General features: G+C 44.4%; 1 protein-coding gene across 29 annotated transcripts in view; it reads right to left on the bottom strand.

The window, feature by feature from the left end:
• BBX (BBX high mobility group box domain containing) overlaps nt 1-21,729 on the bottom strand; it is a 218,417-nt gene extending 196,688 nt beyond the window's left edge. For 6 of the 29 annotated variants that reach the window (XM_053311680.1, XM_053311698.1, XM_053311708.1 and 3 more), the window contains exons 1-3: nt 21,632-21,728; nt 18,189-18,261; nt 17,481-17,552 (exon numbers count right to left, since the gene is read on the bottom strand). Coding sequence is in view for 1 of the 29 variants with exons in the window: in XM_053311704.1 (XP_053167679.1) it covers nt 18,189-18,261; nt 20,307-20,350 (117 nt within the window). In the remaining 28 variants the exon portion in view is untranslated. Of the gene's footprint in view, nt 1-17,480; nt 17,553-18,188; nt 18,262-19,243; nt 19,416-20,306; nt 20,366-20,457; nt 20,610-20,761; nt 20,779-20,970; nt 21,184-21,337; nt 21,462-21,631 lie in introns of those variants that run through there. The other 23 variants (XM_053311690.1, XM_053311681.1, XM_053311699.1 and 20 more) reach the window with 17 other exon arrangements.
• Nucleotides 21,730-22,589: the final 860 nt, after the last annotated feature.

The following is a 22,589-nucleotide window of genomic DNA, read 5'->3' as shown; positions in this document are numbered from 1 at the left end:
CTGGGTTTGGGAGCTGTGCGTGCTTCCAATTTTCAGTTGTGTGGAAGCAAGGTAGGAGGAAAACCTGAGTAGAAGTGATTGTGTGGAAGCAAGGTAGGAGGAAAATCTGGATAGCCCTACCTTGCTTCCACACAATCACTTCTACCCATGTTTTCCTACCTTGCCTCCACATAACCGAAAACTGGGAGCACATGCAGCTCCTAAACCTGGAAAGAACACAGTTTTGATTGTGTGAATGACCTCTTTGATTCCAAGTAGACAAGTTATAAAGATGCAATCACAAAGAACAAGGGTTATTCCATGCATTTGAAGGCTAGTGCAGATATAACACAAGTCAGCCCTTACCTATGGTTAAGGACTTGGAAGAAGGCTACAGGAACTGAAGCTAGTTAAAGATTCTAAGAGAAAAGGAGCCCCTGCTTTGCATTAACTAGGAATGTAAAATACTAAACATTTAAATTAGCTGTTAGGATCTGTCTTACTGGTAAGAAAATGCCTTAAAGTATTACATGTTTTTAAAAGGTTTGGAAAATGAGATGAGGGAACAAAACAGTGGGCAGCAGGACCCGGGGGATGCTGAGCCAACAGGAAGTGCTTTGTCACATGTCCCCATTGCCACAGAAACAAGGAAGTAGCCAACATTTCCTTCAGTTTCATGGGAAATGGGAAATTTCCCCACCAGACATCCTACCATTCCGGCACAGATAGGGGTGGGTGACACTAATGGTTAAACAATATATTTTCAACAGTGTAAAGAACTTATTATTTACATTCCTCAGATAAACCTTGGTTAACAATAGGACAGATATAGGACAATTGAAGAAATTCATGCTCAAGAGGGACGGGAATAGGAAGGAGCCCACAGAGCATATATGCAACAGCTAAGCAATTCTATCAAAATCTGCTTATAATAGGACCTTACCCATAAAGTAACATTTGAGAAGCATTTCACTTATTTATTCAAAGACGCATACCCAGCATTTTATTAAATTATCTCCAAGGTGGTTTACTACAGATTAAAGCAATACAAGAATAAAATACAAACTAATTAAATCAACTAAAATCCACAGCAGAAGAGCATCCACATAAGCCACACAAACAATTATATTCCATTAAAAGCTTGAACAACAAAAACAGCTTTTACCTGGTACCTAAAAGAAAGTAAAGTGGTTGCCAGGCCAACATGTTTTGGAAGATATTCCATTGTCAGGGTACCAATTTAGTACTGGCCATCATCTTGTCTGCAAATAAGTTTGCCACCACAAGCAAACTGCACCCTGACAGGACGTGGCCTGCATAAAGCAAAGGCTGCTTTATGAATTAATAAAATTTTCTTTATCATACATGCCCAACAAAATGATGGCTGGAAAAAGTAAAGAAATTTTGAAAAACAGAATAATTTGCTGGCTTTTCTTTTTATGGGAAATAAGCTATGCCTCAACTTTGCTAGCAAGTATCTCAACCCTTCTAGTAGGCATATTTTTCTTCCAAAGAAGTAGTAAGAAGAACATGGTCTGCAGACTTCATGTCAGTGGCTCAACCATGAAGGGAAATCTTGTGGGAATATTGAGAATGCTAGATTTGGGAGCGGGGTGTCTCTCCCGAGTGCAGTGCACTGGGGGATTCTCCCAGGGAATGGATACTCTAGGTGCTCATTTCTGTGTCAGCGCAAGCTGACACACAATCTCAGGGCGAAGTAAACCTCGGCTAAGAGCTGGGGTACGGCGCTGGGTTTGGCAACACAACACCGCTGGGATCCGCACAGATCCTGGCAATTCTCATGGGCAGCCATGCCCAGGCTTGGCTGCTCGTAAGAACAGCTTCATGTTTTTTATGTTCGGAATTCTGAGGAACTGCCTTCATGACACTGAAAACTTAGGACTAGTGATGTCAGTCTGATTGGTCTCTTCAATTAAATGGAAATCTCAAAATGCCTCCAATTGTTTCCCAAAGTGAAACTTTTCAATTTTAAAATTGTATGGCTCAGGTGTCTCTGTAAATATAAAACATGCCTGTAAATTGTGCCTTGACATCTACACAACAAGGTTGTGCACACAACCTCACCGGGGGTAGGGGGGTAGGCTGCAGAGTTCACCTGCTTTCTCCAGTAGACAAGTGGCTGTTTCCCCCAACCACCACCACATCACACACCCACACAAGTGGCGGCACAGCTTAGTGAGATGCTGGGAGCAGGAGGACTTCCCCCTCCCACATCCCAGAGTACCCCACGGCACAAGCTCGGTGGCTACTCTTGTTAGAGCAGCCACCGTGCTAAGAGCATCCACTCCTTAACCCGGCTTGCTTCCAGAAATGGCAGCGGGCCAGGTGAAAGCCATTTAATCCGTTGGCAATCACACAGACAATCACCAACAGCAGTTAAGTGAACCACAGGTTGACATAACCTTGGTTAAATGCCGGATTTGAAAGTGGGGCTTGGTGCTGACGCAGTGCCAGAAGCAACCTCACTCCCAGCACTTCATATGCACAGCCTAGCCCAGGCTGGGCTGCCCTAGCCTGGGTTAGGCTGCGCATGTGAATACCTTTACAATCTACTGTCAGCAAAGAGTATGAAGGTTATATGAATTATATCTACATCAAAAAGTGCAAATTATCTGCAACCTCCTGATTCCAACAGATCTTCATGCTGTTTATCAGAAATGAAGACACTGTCAGATTCCATCCAAGGTCACAAACAGGTTTCCTTGTTCATAAACAAGACAGGAAACAAAATGGAAGTTGACTGATCTTTTAGCACCCTGAATACAGCATAGTCCTAATTGGCATTTCAGTGCAGTACAGTTCTGAAACCGTTCTCAAGCAAGTCCTGCTACTTCTAGCCAGCCACACTAACTTAAAGCAAAGACACAAACCACATATACACAAAACTGCATGGGAAACCTGTTTCCCACATAAGAGCAATAAGGAAATAACTGAATAGGTAAGATTGGCTTTGTGTAAAAGAAAAAAAGTAAGATTTTAAACATCTCAGTCAAGCTCTAAACTCTAGGCCAGAGGTATTTATTCATTGTCTTTAAATGTCATATAATTATTTCTGACTTTTAAAGTAACTTATACCTATGTAGAATTATATGGTAACTACAGGTTAGTCACCTCTAACTTTGGTTCTTCTAGTGGTCATCTGTCTTTTATACACCCTCCTGTCCTCCCCACGGGGTTCACTGAACCTGGACTCTGTCACTGAGGGGATGAGGAGTGGCGCAGCTGCATATAGTGGCTGGGGGCGTGGTTCCTACCCAAAGCAGGAGAACTGAGCTTGTTAGATTCCGATGAGGTCTCTGCTCAGGCACATAGCCCCCCCCCCCATTAGTGCAAAAGTAATGACCACTAGAAGAACCAAAGTTACAGGTGAGTAACCTGTAGTTCTTCAACATGGTCTCTGTCTTTTACACTAATGGGCGCATAAGAAGCTAGCACTCACCGAGGAGGGAAGACAGAAACAATATTTAATCTGCCAGAAGAATTTTATTTCAGAACAAGTACATCAACCAAAAATGGATTGCAGGACACTCCTGCCAAATACATCATCATTCCATGTCCTGGCATCAATTGCATAGTGACGGGTAAATGAATGGGGCGAAGCCCAGGTAGCTGCCTGACATACAGAGTCCAATGGGACCGGACAATCAAAGGCCACAGAGGCCGCCACACACCTAACAGAGTGTGCCTTAACCGTCACAGGCAACTGTATATGAGCCAATTGATAACAAAGCTCAATTGTGGAAACTATTTTATTTTATTGTTTATTTGTTTATTGTTAAATTTATATACCGCCTTTCATTAAAACAATCCCAAGGCAGTTTACAGCAAAATTTAAAAACAACTTTTTTAAAAAGACAAAATTAAAATATTAAGCTAAAAATATAAAATAAATCTGATTAAAAATTTAAAACACAAGCATAAAAGCAATACAGAGTACAAAGAGCAGCAGCAGAGACAATCAAATAAAAGTCTAGGTAAAAAGCCACGATTTAACATTCTTTCTAAAAGCTGTGATGGAGACCGAGGAGCGAATAGCCAGAACTATCCACTATCCACCTGGACATCCACCTATCCACCTTAACCATTGCAGGTAACTGTTTATGAGCCAACTGATGATGAAGCTCAATTGTGGAAACTACCCACCTGGACATTGACTGGGCCGACACTTAGAGACCTTTATGTGGCCCATCGTACAGAACAAACAAGGCAGACTTTTTTTCCATTCAGCAGACCTCTGAACGTAGAAGAATAACACCCTTCTAAGGTCCAGAAGATGTAACCTTCTCTGCGCATCTGATGATGGATTCAGAAAAAACACGGGCAAAGTGAGCGGGGATGAACGATGAAACACAGACACCACCTTGGGCAGGAACTGGACATTTGTCCTGAGTACGACCTTGTCCTTATGGAACTGAAGGTACGGTTGGTCAACCCTCAGGGCCCTTAAATCACTTACCCTCCTGGCGGAGGTAATGGCCACCAAAAAGGTGACCTTCCAAGTCAGGAGACGGGGATCAATTGAAGCCAAAGGCTCAAATGGCGGTCGTAGCAAGCAGACTAGCCAATACCACTGATAAGTCCCAGCTTGGTGACATGACAGGATCGTCTGGGAACAAATGTGTTAAACCTTTTAGAAAATTTTTTACTACTGGATCTTTAAACCATGAGGCCCAGTTAGCGGGGGAACGTGCCAAAACAGCAGCCAAATACACCTTAAGGGATGGAAGCTTTAAACCAGATTCCTTCGCCTAGATAACCCTCGCCCTCTGCTCTCCTGGAGCAATAGAGGGTGCATTGTGCATTGTCCCAGGAAGCAAATAGGTCCAGAGTTGGACCCCCCAATTTGCAAATATGTCCCTGAGAACACCCCAATGCAATGCCCACTGGTGGGAGACCACCGTCATTCTGCTCAGTGTGTCCGCTTGGACATCTAGTAAACCTTGTATATGAATCGCCTGAGGCGACACCACATGTGCCACACACCAATGCCAAAGGCCCAGAGAAAGAAACAGAAGGCTCCTCGAGAACATGCTGCCCTGTCGATTGACGTAGGCTTTTGCTGTCGTATTGTCTGTTTGTATTGTTACTGAATGAACCCAATCATGGGCAGGAAGCCCTTGAGAGCATTGATAATGGCCAACAGCTCCATATAATTGATGTGTGAAGTCCTGTCCTTGAGGGACCAGATGAAACCCTTCTAGGTTGGAGCCCAATCAAGCGTGGAGGCGTCTATCATAACCACCCAATGGGATCGAGAGGCCTGAAAGGAAGCATCGACACTCAGGTGCCACAACTCCATTCACCAGTCCACCGTCACCCATACCCGTTGAGGGGGGCGTGCATTCTAGATGGCCCGGATCCTGAAGGGGATAGAACACGTCTAGAAACCATCTACGGATGATGCACATTCAAAGACGTGCTTGAGGCTGCACATATGTAGTAGCCGCCATATGACCCAACAGGCGCTGCACTGAGCGCATAGTCTGCGGGCCTCCGGCGAACAGTGGCCACCAGCTTCCAGAGAGTACCTATGTGGCCTATTGGAAGGAAGATCTTTTCCAAGGTTATATCGAATATCAGCCCAATGAACTGAATCCTTTGGGTAGGTTCCAACTGAGACTTTTTGAAATTTATTTGGAAATTCAGAACCTGCAGAGTATCTACTATGATCATGAGGGCATCCAGGACCACACATCTGGTGCTCGCCACAATGAGCCAATCATCTAAATACAGTAGAACTTGCAACCCTTGCTCCTGCAGTAAAGCCACCACTGGGGCCAGGCATTTCATAAAAACCCACAGTGCCATTGTGAGACCAAACGGCAAGGCCTTGAATTGATAGGGGATCTTTTAAGTCTAGGAAAACCATCCACATGTTCTTTTCCAGGATGGTCATAATGGTCGGTACTGACAGAATTCGGAATCCTTTGTAGACCAGATGTTTGTTCAGGGCCTGGAGGTCCAGTATGGGGCGCTGACCACCATCTGGTTTTGGTACGAGAAAGTACCAGGAATAGAATTCGGGGGTCGTGGGATTGGTGACCTTCTCGGTCGCATATTTTGACAGGAGAGCAGCGACCTCCTCCAACTCCGGGGTGCATGGCATCACCACAATTCCGGACACCGGCCGCGTTCCGTAAAACTCTAGGGCATAGCCCAAAAGTATGATTATAAGAACCCACTGGTCCACAGTCATTTTGTCCCAGCTTGCCAAGTATGGGGCCAGGTGAGTCCTGAAGCGCCCCAAGTCATTGCTTCTTTTGGAAGGTATTCGGGCACAGTTTTTGAAAGGCCGGCTTACCGGGCTGGGTGCCCGACTTGTATCTTGACTGGGATTGGTTGCCATGAAAGGGCTGTTCCGAAGGTGACTGCTGCTGGGAAGGATCCCTCTGTGGTTGATAAGGTGACCACTTGGCAGTTGTCTGCGGTTTGGTAGCCGATGAAGCGTATGACATGGATCACGCTGTGCTCCTCAACTTCTGAACTGTCTGGTGGAGTGTGTCATCAGTTTGCTCAGAGAAAAAGCTAGAGACCTCAAAGGGCAGGTCCTCAACCCTAGCATGGGCCTCATAGTTCAGTCCAGCCAAACGCAGCCAAGAGTGTTGTCTGAGCACCATGGATATGGCCATCACCTTAGCCAAACATTCCACCTAATGGCAGGCCGAATAAAGTTCCTGCTTCGCCACTTGTATAACCTTGCGGAAAAATGCTTTTGCCAGTTCCCTCTTGTCTTGTGGGAGGAGATCCAGGAGAGGACCCACCTTTTCCCACAAAAAGTGGTTATATTGGGCGTTATAAGCCTGATAATTGGTCACCCTCAGGTGGAAGGCTGAAGCCGAATAAAGCCTTCACCTGAAGGAGTCCAAATTTCTACCCTCTCTGTCTCTCGGTGCTGACTGGCTCTGACCTCTGGTCCTTTGCAAGGACGCCTCCACGACAATCGAATCTGGGGTGGGATGATTTTTCAAAAAGGTCATATCATCCTGCAATTGCACCCTGTAGAAATTCTCTAAATCCATCCATTTTATTTATATATTATTTCTCTGTGTAAACCACCCTGAGCCATTTTTGGAAGGGCGGTATAAGAAATTGAATTAATAATAATAATAATAATAATAATAATAATAATAATGCCTGTTAGGCATAACTGTAGTCGAGAAGAAAGAAAAACAAGTCAAAATAATCGACATAGCAATACCAGGGGATAGCAGAATAGAAGAAAAAGAAATAGAAAAAATCACCAAATACAAAGATCTACAAATTGAAATGGAAAGGCTGTGGCAGAAAAAGACCAAAATAATCCCAGTGGTCATTGGCACCCTGGGTGCAGTTCCAAAAGACCTTGAAGAGCACCTCAACACCATAGGGGCCACAGAAATCACCATCAGCCAATTACAAAAAGCAGTTTTACTGGGAACAGCCTATATTCTGCGACGATATCTATAACAGCAGCAACAACATTGACAATAAAATTCTGGCATCCCAGGTCCTTGGGAAGGACTCGATGTCTGGATAAAACAAACCAGTCAATAACACCTGTCTGACTGTGTAAAAAAGAAATAAAAATGCCTGTTAGGCTGGAAAAGCGTCGCTGGCTTCTTCCACTGACCCCACATGACCCTCAACAACGCTGGGTTCAGGGGCAAAGCGGCCGGTACCTAGGCCTCCGAATCAATAAGGCTGAATAACGGGTCTAGTTCTCCCTTTAGCTCAGTACCAAGCCTCACTCCCAAGGTTGAAGCCATTCGGGTCACGTAAGCAGAGTACAGCTTGAAGTCCTCCGATGGGGAGACAGGCTTCGAGTCTGACTGTATGTCGAGTGGGGACGAGCCCAGGGAAACAACTTCAGAGTCTTGGGAGCTAGAATCGCTCTCATACTTGTGCTCAGGGGGAACCAAAGGATCTTGTGCAATGGGCGTTGAACCTGAAGAGGAGCCCAGTTTGCTATCCAGATTGTCTGATACCAAAGTGGAAAGTACTGCCGGCAAAACTTGGATAGGCACAGTAGCCTGTTGTATCACTGGGGCCGAAGGTGGCGGATCGTGGCGCTCGTTTCAATCCCTTGAGGAGTGCTGCAGTGAGTGGGAACGCGGCCTCCCTTACGAGTGTGAGGGGGGTTCACGCCAACCCCTCATTGTTACGGGCTTCCCATACGTGCGACCATCCTAGTAACGGGACCTACAGCAGGGCCAAACATAGTCCGACTAGTCAGACCGATAATCCACCTGGTATCAATTGCATGACTCAGAGTCCTGGCGCCAAGCACCATAAGAAGGCTCAACTTCACTCGAGGAGTGATATTCTGCTGCTTGGTATAGATCCAGATATTATTGATCACGACGACCCCAGGACCGATCCCATCTGTAAGTCGAGGAGCGTTCTTCTGATTCCCAATGAGCACCACGGTCCCTCAGGGGGATATGCTCCTGTTGCCTTTGAGGGGGCAACCAATGCCTAGGCAGCCAGAATGCATCTTCTGCAGGCTTGGGTGCAGAATAGGCCTCCTCCTCCTCCAATGAAGCATACTCCGCTTCTTCCGTTGCCACCAAAAGTTCTCTATTCGATCTAGCCTGATTGTGGGCCAAGTCCAACAACTCCGCAACCACAGGCAGGCTAGGCTGTGTTGACACTGACAACTTCTGTATAGGACGATCCAAGGCTACTGTAGTCTTCTTAGCTGCAGGGGACTCCGACGCAGGAACTTACTGTTTTCTTCCTCTTGGGTATAGGAGGGAGGTGTCAACCCACTGGCAAGTCACGATGCAACTTCAGCTTCTTCTTCTTCACCTTAGGTACCAAAGACACAGAAATCAAGGATGATTTCGGTATCACGGAAGCCGAATGCTGCAGAGGGTCTTCTGAGCACGCTGGCTCACTCAACGTCGTTGAAGGGACAACCTTAGGGGGCGTCGATACTGGTACCGAGCTCAGGTTCTCGGCCTCTATAGGAGAAGAGACAGAACACTCCGATGGGGGGCTTCTCACGAACAGCAAAAATCGGGCTAGCAGAGGCTAGCCCGATTTTCGGTGACCATAAAAACCACCGGGCTCGCAGCCGAGCCCGGTAGTTCTTGAGTGGCAAACCCGCTCGAGAACCCCTGGTAAAAAGCAGGTTTGCGGAGCGAGCGCTCCAGCAAACCTGCTTTTTACCATCGTGAGTAGCCACGGCGCGGCTTCACGCCACGCCTACTCACAAGTAGACCCCTGGCCGGGAGGCGAAAAGCCACCTCCCAGCTCGGGGGTCTCCCCAGTATGCCCTGCGCGCTCACGCAGGGCATATTGGGGCTTGCGGGGGCCGCGCAGCCCCCGCTCCCCCCACCCCCCGCTGGCTCCATCTCGGGGCCGGCCATCGTGTGGGCGGCCGATCCGGCCACCCAGGGCTCCCTGCCCGCTCGTGAGCAGGGAGAGCGGGCTTAGTCCGCTCTTCCCGCTCACAGGTTAAAACTGGGTCTCACTGATCGTTAGACCCGGTCCGATGTCATCGATGAAGCCATTTTCACGGATCACTTCAACGATAAGGCTTCCAACGAACGAAGAGACAGGTCCCACAGGGCTGTGCGCAGGCAAGCAGCCCTATTATTGCAAGCCTGCTTCGTGAACTTCTGACAGTCAAGACAGGTCTCGACAATGTTGGATTCCCCCAGACACAAGAGACACTCGGTATGAGTCTCGGGGGAAGGGAATTTTAGATCCACACCGAACACAATTTTTGAAGTTTGTTGTGCCCAGCATAAACACCAAAGGCCAGCCAGCCATCATGTTCCGTTCCAACCAGGATTGGAGCTCCAAAAAGGGGAAAGACTGTAAAAACCAAAACGCCAAGAAAAAAACACTACTGCGCGAAGAAATTAAGAAAGAAAATGAAGAAGCCGAGAGAAAACACAAGGGGATAGATAGATCCTACTCACTGTCGAGCTGCAGACTCCACGATGTTCACTGAAGCACGAATGAAGAAAGACTGAGGGGATGAGGAGTGGCGCAGCCACATTTAGTGACTGGGGGCAGGGTTCCCGCCCAAAGCGCATAGCGCCCCCCCCCCCCCCGCTTAGTGTAAAAGACAGAGACCACATCGAAGAAATTATTTTTCCATTAAAAAGAAACAGAGGTTTAGTTTGATGAGTATAAGACCAATAAACCTATGACTGGGTTCAGAGGTAACAAGAAACCATGGTTTTTCACTAAGAGAATGCAATCCCCCTACCCTTTTGTGTACAAATGAAGCTTTTGCTTTCCATTTGAAGTAAACAGAACTTGGATTAAACAAACCAGAATCAAACCATAATTTCAGATCCTTATTTGTTACCTAACAAACCTCAGTTCCCCAAGTTCATACACAGTTAGGAACTGAGATTTACTTCAAACCAAAAGCAAATACATTCACTCTCTTCTACTTGCGTTCAAAAAAGTAGAAGGGAAAGAGGAATGTGCTAGCCCATGGCTCCCTTAGGGTAATTCTCTTAGCTGGAAATCATAGTTTTCTGTAATGTCTAAATCAGGCATATATATATTTTTCCAAGCAACTATTGTAAAGGACCCATTTGCACATTAAACGTTTAGGTAAGCAATTAGGAAATTTAAAGGGTGAATGCAACACACTGTTGTTTCAAAACATGTATATCAAACAGGTACACCAATGGCAGCATTGGTGCTGCCAGTTGAGCACATACTTGATAGCAAACTGGCGTTTGTTTCTGAGTAATGTTCAGAATGATTCGTTTAAGCCTACTCTACAAAAGTGAGTGAGCTTTCTTTATCTTGCGTGTTACAGAATTTTAGTTGCACTGGATTTTTGTTTTGGTGGGCAGATATATCCTAAATCATTATGTTGATACAGGCATTATTACTAAAGATTTTATTCATAAAATGTACATGCCCTTATATCATGCATATTTTTCCACAGAAAAAGTCATAATGTTGAACAAGTTGTTCTAGTAAGAACTAATCTGCCTACATTTCACTATTCCCACAACTGGACTAAATTTGTTCGAAATCAGTTAGGCAGTTCACAAGTTAGCCCACTTGTGTCTCAAATGTTTACATGTCTGCCATCTTGAACTGGGGTGGCTGATATCATCATAAACTATGTGTTTGAGGTGTACATATGTGTCCCTACAACTGTACAAAATTTGGTAAAGTTCCCATTTGCAGCTCAAACGTTCATGTGTCCACCATCTTGAATCAGGGTTGATGACACCATTACAAACTATGCTCTTGAGGTGTCCATATGTGTCCCTACATCTGTAGAAACATTGGTTCAAATCACTCAGGTGATTCACAAGTTAGCCCAATTACGTTCACACGTCCACCATCTTTGATCGGGTTGCATGACATCATTACAAATTACACCACTGAGCTCTTTCTATGTGTTACTCACCAAAACTGTACCAAATTTGGTTCAAATCCGTTAGACAGTCTACAAGTTAGCCCACTTGTGCCTCAAACGTTTACGCGTCCGCCATCTTGAACTGGGGTCGATGACATCATCACAAACTATGCCACTGAGGTGTCCCTATGTGTCCCTACAACTGTACCCAATTTGGTTCATATTGGTCCAGGCATTGCGAAGTTGATAGCAGGGGACACACATATGGACATACACATGGAATGCTGGGTGATCTCATAAGCCTACTAGAAAGTAGGCTAAAAATCCCACCAAAGTATACTGATTACTTTGTTGATTTCTATTCTGTAGCCAAGTTTACAAATATCAAACGTAATAATGTGAGAATTACATATTATGCTCTGCGTGATTATACAAATGGCAGGGGATGGGTTAAGGTGGAGGGGAGAAGGCAGGGCGAGCAGACTGGCCGGAGAACTAGCATGCAGATCCTCTGCGCCAGCCCAACTAGTTAATTATAAAGTTTTATGTTGCATTCATTCTAATTCTGCAAATTATTTTAATTGATAATTTTTTGTTCAGCCTAAGTATTTCACAATAACACACTTTGTAATTTAATGTTTAAAACATGCATGTAAAAATCCAGTAAGAGAGGCATACTTACAGAATCACATTCATACATGTTAATGCGATCCATATAGTTTTTAACCTCAAAACTCTACCTTACAAAAGTAATTGAAAACCCATGCACATACATTTTATAAAATATATATATATATATTCAACTTAAAATGGTAGAGAAAAGCATATCAAAACTGCATAGCATTTTGTTACTGAATGATTGGCCAGTCTGTTACAGGAGACCTGTGGGCAGACTGCTTGGGCCTGGATTCAAATGTCAGCTCAGTGAGATCATATGGAAAACCTGGTCACAACTTCTCAATCACAATTCCTCATTAGCAAAATGTGAACACTAAGAATACAACTCATTTAGTTATTATGAAGATGAATTAGAATTGGAAGCACTTTGTATACTGAGAATGTCATATAACTGTTACAGGATGACAAACAACCACTTTGTTGGTCACCAGTGGCATGTAAGAATCACCTCCAGGCAACCAGACAGGGAACCACTCCAAAAAAAAAAAAAAAAAAACAACACCTTTCTGTACACACACTCTTAGGATATTCATACCAGCTAAACTAGAACAGAGATGGCAAACTTCTGCATTCTTGAAGACTACTCTGTTCTCCAGGCAATTTGTTTGAGGCTGAACAGTCCAATCAACTTTTCCTTAAAAGTAGACTGGCAACCATTTTTTAATCACACCTTGAATAAACTTTGATGGGGACAATGGTGCAGTAGGGAGAAGAAAGAGATAAAGTTGTTTCATCAAACAGATCAGTGATGGTACACTGGTATTGTTCTTGCATTTGTTTGTGCAAATGTTTTAGGAATAAAGTATAAGAATCATTCTGGGATATCTGACTGGCAGCCTGCAATGTTGTTTTGATGCTTTTTATCTGTTCAGCAAAATAATGCTTTAATTCTTACCAATATTGGTGTTTATTGGGACCAATATTGAGTGTGACTATGTTAATTATGAGATGGAGGTCTTTTTAATTATTTGTTTATTCAATACATCAAATGAGATTGGAGATTTTATTGCTACTAAGGACCTAATAAACCATTGTATCTGTTAATATTTTACTTTTTAAAATGAAGTAGAAGAAAAATACCATAGCAATAAAAATATAAGCAATATACAGTATTTTAAATGAAAATGTTTCGCTTTTATACTCAGGTTATCAAATATGTAATGCAATTATTTTGTTTGAATCAAGCTAAGTGGCATATTTAAGTAGCAAAAGTTATATATTTATGAGGAATTCAGAAAATTATGAGGCCATCACATGATACCGTTCAGAAGGGGAGGGTGGCAGGAGGGGGAGGCAGGATTTCACCTACCTTCTCCCCAGACAATCCTTTGTTGAGTCTTACTGCTCTGTGTAATGTGGATCATTTAAAGCTGGCCTCTAGATATCCTGTTTCCCGGCCTCTAGATATCCCTCAACGTACCGCATGACAAGTGTGGTGCATTGGGGAATACCCCCATGAGATGGGCGCTCTAGGTGCCTATCTCTGTATGTACTCAGGCAAGCAGCCTGAGTACACACATGATACTGGTGCCAGGGTTAAGGGTGTTTGCCTCGGCTAAAGGTCAGGCTTCGAAGTGGGGTTAGGTGGGCAGGCAACACCAGGATCCACGCAAATCCCAGGACTACACACAAGCAGGCTGGACTGCCCTAGCCTGGGTTAAGCTGCTCATGAGAAGCCTTTATATATTATCAAGAATTACTGTACTATACAGTGCACTATAGAGACACAATGAATGAAAACAGGACGATTAAGAATTTTTACACAGTTTTCACAGAGCATGATATGATCTATTTTAATAATTCACTTCATTTAGGCATTATAAACATTCAGTTTTATAATAATGCCCCAGTGAGCCATGTAATACAACAGATAAAGTGCATTGCTCCATTTTATTCTTGACAAACCTTAATACAGGTAGATAAAGGCCTCAGTTTTCAAACTTAGTCTCTAAACCCACTTTCAGATATCTGGAAAATTATCCTAAATTTGTCTAAATAAGGAATTGTTCAGAAGAAGTTCCATGATATCTAAAAACAATTTCCCTTTCATTAAAGACAAGCACAGTTACTTCCTAAATTTCCCAAATATTTGCTTTCTCCTATTCCCAAATATGTCTCTCGGTTGTAGAATTGGTGCATTGCACAGTACTGTAACTTGCTGGGAGCTAAAATGAATCCGAAAAACCAGTTCAGAGAGGATATTTCAGTGAACTGGAACTGAACCTTAATCTGAACTCTCAAGGTTGACTTGAACCCGAACTGGAACACAAACCCTAAACAAAAAAAGTGGTAGCCAGTTCAGAAAAAGTGGTCCAATAATTGGGCACTCAGAGATTCTTTGTCAAGGAGTGCTGAGGGCTCCCCTTTGTTCCAGTTATATATGAAGGAAATTATACTTCTCAGTAAGTCATCTGAAAAGAAGACAAGGGGCAGTAGAGATTAGCAGGCAGAGTCTAAGACGGGGAGTCTGATGCTCAAATACTGAGGCCTCATTAGACTCTGATGCTCCAAAGGGTCAGCAAATTGCTTTTACTGTTTCCATACCATTCATCCTGAGGTAAGTTAAAGGTTTCCTTTTTGTTAAGTTAGGATAGAGTCCTAGATGAGAGAAGGAAGATAGGCATTTAGCTAGAGCCCTACTGAATTTGGATGAGGCAAGGTGAATATGAAAACCTGATTAATAATCACTTTTCTACTTTACTTGAGCCCTTCTCTAGGTAGGCCTTCCCTTTAGGTTGAACCTAAAACTTTTTCTCCTCTGGCCATTGAGACTAGTGGATGTTTTCTTCCCAGGATTTTAGAAAATCACTGCATATTGCTTGCTTGGTTCTTTAAATTTGCTTGATTATTTAATAGGGATGTGCAGAACATTTCACCGGTGAAATGTTTCAATCAAAAAAAGGCTGTTTTGTGTGTTTCAAGGTTGAAACTGAACACCCTTTAAATAAAGGGCCTGTTTCGAGCTTAGAGGAGAACCCCCATTTCGATCGAAATGGTTTTTCCCTTGCTGATTGGTTTTCCAGCAGCAGAATCCGATTGGCTTGCAATCTCCTTGCTGCTAGGTTGGCTTGTTATCATACAAATCAAGTGTTGTCATGGGCAACTATTCCCCCATTGGCTGGGGGGAGGTAGGTAGGAAGGGGGAACACAAAAGGAGGGATTTTCAAATTCAAAACATATTCAAAGGGACTGGGAGACCTTACATTTATTTATTTAACATATTTTTATCTCGCCCAAAACTTGTGTCTCTGGGTGACTGTGCCTCTCTTGAAGAAGAGGATACATCAGAACAGGAGGAAGGAGCCAGTACTTAAAGGCTGTAATCCTATGTATACTTAGCTAGCATTAAGTTAAGTTAACCGCCCAGAGATGGAAGTTTGGGGCTGTCTGCAAATTTCAGGAATCAATAAATAAATTGAAATGAAATCAATGTAGACTATGTGGAAAACATCTATGGACTATCAATGTGGAAAACATCTCTGGACTATGTTCTCAAAGCCCACTAATTTCAGTAAGTATGTCTAACTTTCTCTAGACGGATTCCAGTGGCTTCAAGCCTACAAATTAATGTCCATTTATTCAACTAGAACAGCATGTAAAAGTTGTCAGGATGAAAGCCAGCTCTGGGATTTATAGGAACATAGGAAGCTGCCATATACTGAGTCAGAACATAGGTCCATCTAGCTCAGTATTGTCTTCACAGACTGGCAGCGGCTTCTCCAAGGGTGCAGGCAGGAATCTCTCTCAGCCCTATCTTGGAGATGCCAGGGAGGGAACTTGGAACTTAGATGCTCTTCTTTATCTGAAAGTTGTGCTATTAAAGTCTATTTAACACCACATTTATTAGACAAATAAATCTATGGAAAAACTAAATGCAATTCTTAACCTAACACCAAAAAAGTTATATAGAGAATACAAAAACCACTGAACAGAATCAAAGTTGAAGGGAACACCATTTTTGATCACATTTCTATAACTTTTTCAGTTTCAAGGCAAATTCCCTTAGTGCTTTCTTTTAAGAATTTAATTACTCCTTTCTTTCAATAGGACATTTTAATTTTGTGTCAAACATGTTGCTTCTTCATTTGTACACACCAGTGCCACTTTAGTACTTTTAGTATTTTTTAGTATTTTTTAGAACTAAGCTGGCCTTAGACTCACTCTACTTTGACACACAAACTGAAAATGTTCCCCCTTTGTCAGGCTTTACGGAGACATGAATAGAATGTTGTTTATGCTACATAATAATCAGAAGTCTATGTATCCCTTTACTACTGCAGTCTACAACTGCATTTCCTACAATAACGTTTTTAATGCTCAGCCTTCTGTACTAATACAAGGATAATAAAAAGGAAAACCCCATCTTCAGTGTTAGCACCCTTGCAGATCCCAAGCATAGCATCTGGAATCAATTTCATACTGGATAATTATTTGAAATTTATTTCAGAATTCTATAGTCAAAGTAGTTTTAAGGGAAAATGACAATTCAATTTGTTGTGGATAGTAATCACATCAATAATTGGTGTTTTATAGCATTTTAGGGTATTCAAAGCACTTCACATACATTATATTGTTTCTTACAACAACGTTGTACAACAGGCTAGCCTCATCATTCTCATACTGCAGAACAGGGGCTCAGGCTAAGTGATAGTGGGTTGCCAAAAGTTACCTAGTAAGTTAATGGTAGGGGATATATTTGGATAAGGCATCTCCTGATTCATAATTCACCACATACATCATACAGAGTTCTACCTGTGTAGGTACAAATTAAATTCTTGCCCTACTAGCCTAAATTCCTCAATTCCCCCTGATTCTGACGAGCAAGCTTCTAGGTCTCTAATGTGTCTTCATATTAGAACTACAAACTCTACCTATTTTTCGAGACTTATACTTCTGAGACAACTGCTTGTAATATATGAAGTAATTTTCTACTAAGACAGCTTTGTCAAAAGTGAAAGTTAGGACACAAGATGCAACTCATATCCTTGTGAATTCAACAGCTTAAAATTTGAGATGTGGAGATCTATCCTTCCCGAAAAATGTGAAGCGTAAGAAAGTGGAGTAAGGGGGACAGTCCTTTCCCTAATTTTTAACAAGGTATGCAGCGTAGTATTCTATGATTGAAATGTCAACACACAGAGGTTGCAATAGCCTCAGTATGACACCATACCCATTCCATGTCCTCATGTTGGGGAACTTAACAGACAAGATCATTTGGAGGAGTTCCATAAATCTCAAAAGGACCACAAGTTCTGGGCAACAATTGTAGCTAATCACTATTTTTTATGAGCAGTGGATATGAAACATGAGCCATAACATCATTTTTCTTAGGAGTTGCATGTTACAATCATAAGACTGGATAGATAGTTCTATTTGCTTTGCACCACTGATGACTAAAAACATAAGCATAATCATTAGGTTCAACTAAATAAGCATAATCATTAGGTTCAAAGAGAATAGCCTCTGGACGATCACTCACTATTCTGAAGTTTCATGTCCTAGGTTATAGCCTGTTTTTGAACAGAGAACTTCCCCATGGTTCAAAATTCTCCTAAAACATATATATTATTATAAATGTCTATAAAAATACTTAAATCTTTATTATTGTTTGATTTACATTAACTATTTGCAGCAAAATAAATATGAAAGGGGAATTTTCAAGGGAAACTGATGAAACATTATGTATTTTAAACTTTAAAGTTAAATCAACATTAAACTTTAAAGTTTAACAACATTGTTGTTAAATCAACATTCTTCTGGAATATTCCTCTAGAGTTATCCACTGATTTAAAAATACATAATTCTTAGATTATTCTCAAAATTTTCACCTAACTAAAGCTTCAGTGTTTCACATACTTCAAACTCTGCTGCACCTAGCTCTAGATTCTGTTATAAAATATGACCACATTTTTCTTTCTTGCTTGCTTAAATGTTGTAAGCAAGTTCTCTACATTTGTGAACCTTCATATTTCTGAATTAACAAACCCCACTTCTCTATAGGGCTGCAGCCCTCCTCAAAAGAAAAGAAAAAATGCAGGCTGTCACATTTGTTGATAGCACCAAAAGGAGACATACTTCTTGGAGGGCCATATGAATGAAGCATCCTCCATCTGAAAAGGAAAAACCACACAGCCTTTACCCTTATTAACAACAATGACCCTCTTTTCCTGTGTGTTTACATACTTACCCAGGAAGGCAAATGGAAATTACAGGCAGAGGAAAATGAAGCTGTCTCCAAGCCTTTGTCATGTGATAGTGACCTATAAAGTATCAAATAAAGGCATATCATCAGCACACCATGATTTTACAATATTGCAACTGGCCCACAACTGCAAAGCTGGAGAAATTCCAAACTTGCAACTTAATTTTGCCTCTCTCCTACTAGCTACCCAGTAAATTCTTACTAAAATCTGAGTAAGGTTGTGCCTTAAAAATACAAAACAAAAAACTGTAAAGTTGAAACACCAAATGAAAGCAGCACCATGTTTAAAATGGGCATTGGGACTGAGCAAGTGCAACAAATCATAGGAGGGTGCATCAGCAGGGTGGGTTTCTCCCTTTCTCCATATAGAAAATGCACCCAAGATGGCAAATACACAGAAAGTTGAACTCAAATTGCAAATGGGACTCAAAACAGGATGTGCACATGTAATCGGTCAATCAGTTGCCTGGACAAATTTAAGCAACATCCTCCTCCTCCAAATTAAATTATCCCAGACTGCAGATAAAGGTCTACACGAGAGAGTGAAACCTTGTAGCATACTTTCAGGTAATCCCCATTTGCCGATCCTTCCTGGTTAAGATCCCCCTCCCCCCCCCCGCCATCGCAATCCAAAGAGAGAGAAATATTAGATAGACCTGACTCCCTCCAGTACAGGGGGAAGCAAGCGCAATCGCTTGCAAGCCACCCCCACCCGGCCAGCCACCTACCCCACGATGCAAAGTGTAGGCAGGGCCACCGGGGTCTGGGGGGTGAAAGCGAAGGTTATTAAACATGGAGTGCAGCAGCTAGGAAGATAAGCCCAGAGCTTTTGCTTTTGCCTTCTGGTCACCATCAAGTTTGCATCTTAGTTACAAAATGTCGATCTTAAAGGCTGACAAGACACAGGGAGAGAGAGAGAGAGAGAGGGAGTGAGAGAGAGAGTCCATCTTGCTTGGGGTGGGGGGGCGTTAGTGGGAGGAGAAGAGCAATAATATAATATACAAATCTCAACCTCCCCGAGTGAAAAGTCTGCACAACACCTTGTAGGAGAGCCGAGAGCAGGAGAAGGCAGTCAAGGAGAAACGGGGAGGGGGCACGGAAGGGGGGATGCGAGATCTGCCCCTCTCCTCCTCCTCCACACCCTTTGCCTCCCCAGCGAGATTTGGTGAATCAGACTGGCAGCAAACACCTCCCTACTGCCGCTGTTCCCCTCCTCCTCCCCGCGGGCCCGAGCGATGATCCCGCGGCTGCTGCTGCTGCCACCGGGGAGGAGGAGGAGGTGCTGCTGCTGCTGCTGCTGGAGCCACATGGAAGCCCAGAATCCTTGTGGCTGCTCCATCTCTAGCGTTTGGGGGGGAAACAAAATAAAACGCCCGAACCGAAGAAAGTGGGTGTCTGGGTGGGTAGCAAGCTCTCCCCTCTATCTCGCATGTGCACGGACCCGGGGATCTGAACGTGTCATAAGCAGGACAGGCAATGGTTTCAAAGCCCCAGGCCAAGTGACCATCCTCAGCAGCCTGGTCTTTCCCCCCACGCTTCTTCCCCACACTAGCCTCCCTCTGACAAACTTTCCAACAAGATCCACCGGCGAGAAGTCGCTAATTTGCCCCTCACACTTTTCAGAGGAAAAAATATATATATATCAAGAAACCAGACACAGATCGCAACAAGAGTGGCCGCAACCCGGGCATTTGCTTAACCTCCCCACTTTCTTTTTTTTTTTTCCCCGACAGAAAAGGAAAGGGGAAAAAATAGATAGTCTATGCCTCTTTCTCTCTCTCCACCCCCCGCTCTCTGTCGTACATGTTGTCTCAGCTTCTTTTTGCATCGTTTCATTTTACCTTCCTCATTCAGCGGCAGCGGATTGTTACAGATATATTCCTAACACAAACCTACTGCTTTCCAGATCTCAGGATTAATGAGCATTCTCTCTCTGTCGCCCTCCCTAGCAAAATTATTTTTTTAAAAAATTTTAAAAAGCCGCTATGCCGGATCCAGCCATGTAAGTTTCATACATTTGCAAATAAAACAGAGAGGAGGAAGAGAGCGAGGGGAGGGTTAGAGGAAGAGGAGCAGGAGGAGAGTCTGATTTCTGTAATTTACCAGCGACCCGATCTCGCAGCAGCAAATAACAGTTTAACACCCATCTGCTTGCTGGGGACTCAGTAACCCCCCCGAAAGACACACATCCCCCTCCCAGGGCAAATGAGCTGCAAGTTTTCTGTCATCGCGACCACCCAATGTCACAACTTACCTTCAGAAATAGGACTTTAAACTGCCAAGGCCTTCCTCCCCCCACCCCAGCCTCGCTCTCGCTCTCTCTCCACCTTAAACTTATTGACACAACATAATCCCACATTCATGCAAAATCCTGACACAGCCTCTCTCCTCCTCCGTCCCTTCCCCCCCTCCTCTTTTATTCTTCCTTCCTCCCGGCTTGCACTATCACCACTTTTCTCCCCGACCTCTCTAAGAATGGCACATTTTTGTGTGTGGTGGTGGTTGTTTGTGTGGAGGGGGCAGGGAGGGAAAGTGCCTCGCAAGACATGATTCTCTACCGGAAAATGCCGATTCCCAACTCTCAAGCCGAACCACGGAGCCCGTTGGAGGGCTTTCCCTCCCCAACCCCCAGCCTCCAACCCGCGCCGCCACACACACCTCTCTCCCTTGCCTTCCCCCTGCCCACCGTGTGACACACAAAACAAGCCGCGCAACACAAATAAATCAACGCACTAACACATCTTCCCCCTCCCCCGTCCCCTCTTACAATGAAGTTTCGTTTCTCGCTGCCCCTGTCAAGACACACACGCGGGGGTCTGGCTTGTTGTTTTCGTGCCTCCTGGGTGCTCCAGGCTTTTCTCCCCCACCCCCGGCTTCGTTGTTGTTGCTGCTGCCGCTGCTCTTGCCTCTGTGTGGTGAGAGGTGCTGGTTTCAAAGGCAGCCTGGCACTGGCTGGCCTACCCTTGGGTTGGTGCTTCTCTCTCTCTCTTCTCTCCCCCGCCCCCCCCCCCCCGCGCTTTAATGCATTGCATTGCATGGGAACTCACCTCTTCCCTCCGCCTCCCCCCCCCGCTCCCCGCGCCCTACCCCTGCCCACTAGCTCCACTCCCAGAAGGTGGAAGAAGCCCACTGACCTTCTCTCTTTTCCCCCATCCAAAGTTTCAGGCGAACGCGGAGGCAGGAAAAGTGAATGGGAATTGTGGCAGCAGCAGCGGCGGCAGGCAGGCAAGAGGGGACGTCGAAAGGTCTGCGCCTTCCTCTTAGTCCACCCTGCCGGTTGAGGCGGCTGCCGCTACTGCTGCTGGAGGAGTCCTTGGGGGCTGCCCCAATGCTTTTAAGTGAGTAATAATAGGAAGGGAAGTATTGGGAAGGGGAGCCCTTCTGCTGCCTCGCTCAGGAAGAGGGATGGCTGGTGGCTGGGCACTTACCTCCCACTGTGTGTGTGTGTGCGTGTGTGTTGGCAGCAGTGGCCAGTCAGTGTTTCTTTATGTGAAAGTGCGGAGAGAAGCTCTCAGCAGAGCCCACTGTACACTGTTCCACATACAGTACATGCAAGCCGGAGAGACTGAAAACATTCATTTTTATATAAGGCAGTCTGCCATTGGCTCGCGGGCTGAGGGACAGGTTGGCCAGCCATACAGCTCGCCCGTTACACCCAAAGAGAAACGCACGCAACCACACTCACACACAGAGGCGCAAGCGGACACTTACACGCGCGTGCGTGCACACTCACACTCATACACACAAATAAATATCATCGCGTATCTTGAAATCGGTGTTTCAGGAGCCGCGGGTAGCTTGGCAGGGCAGGTGGAAGGAAGGGGCAAACTCAAGTTGCAAAGAGAAAGGCAGGTCCTCGCTAGTGCAAAAATGCTCGAAACTGGTGTCCATTGGCTGACATGGGAGGGCTCTGTGGCAATAAACTCCAACTCCACTGGACACAGAAGTGGGGTATTTGGTTGCCGCTGTGTAGTGCCCCGCGGAAAAACAGGGCTTTGTGTGACAACTTGCCGGGGGGAGCTGGTGAACAATTACCACGGGGCAGAAGTTCAGTGGCTGCTGCTGATCTGGTGGTTATTCGGACTGATTCCACGGAGAGGCCAAGAATACGAAACGGAGAAGTTCAGAAAGCCTGAAACGCTTCAGTAGGGACACTGCCTAGCTGAGAAGAACTGAATCCTTACCTACAGAAAAGTCAGGCCACTGACTCCAGACTGGGCGGGGGAGGCGGAGATGAAGGCTGAGCACTCCTGAAATACTGATTTACTCGCTGATGTGTCAAAAGCTTATCCGTCAGCACCACTGCAAAATGTTTGCAGGAAGGACTGGTGAACCAGAACATGGAGCTACAGCACACTTAAAAAGCCAATATTATCTTAAAATAAA

This window comes from Hemicordylus capensis, chromosome 3 (genome assembly GCF_027244095.1).
Source record: "Hemicordylus capensis ecotype Gifberg chromosome 3, rHemCap1.1.pri, whole genome shotgun sequence".
In the NCBI taxonomy this organism is placed as follows: Eukaryota; Metazoa; Chordata; class Lepidosauria; order Squamata; family Cordylidae; genus Hemicordylus; species Hemicordylus capensis.
This window is presented reverse-complemented; position numbering and strand designations above follow the sequence as displayed.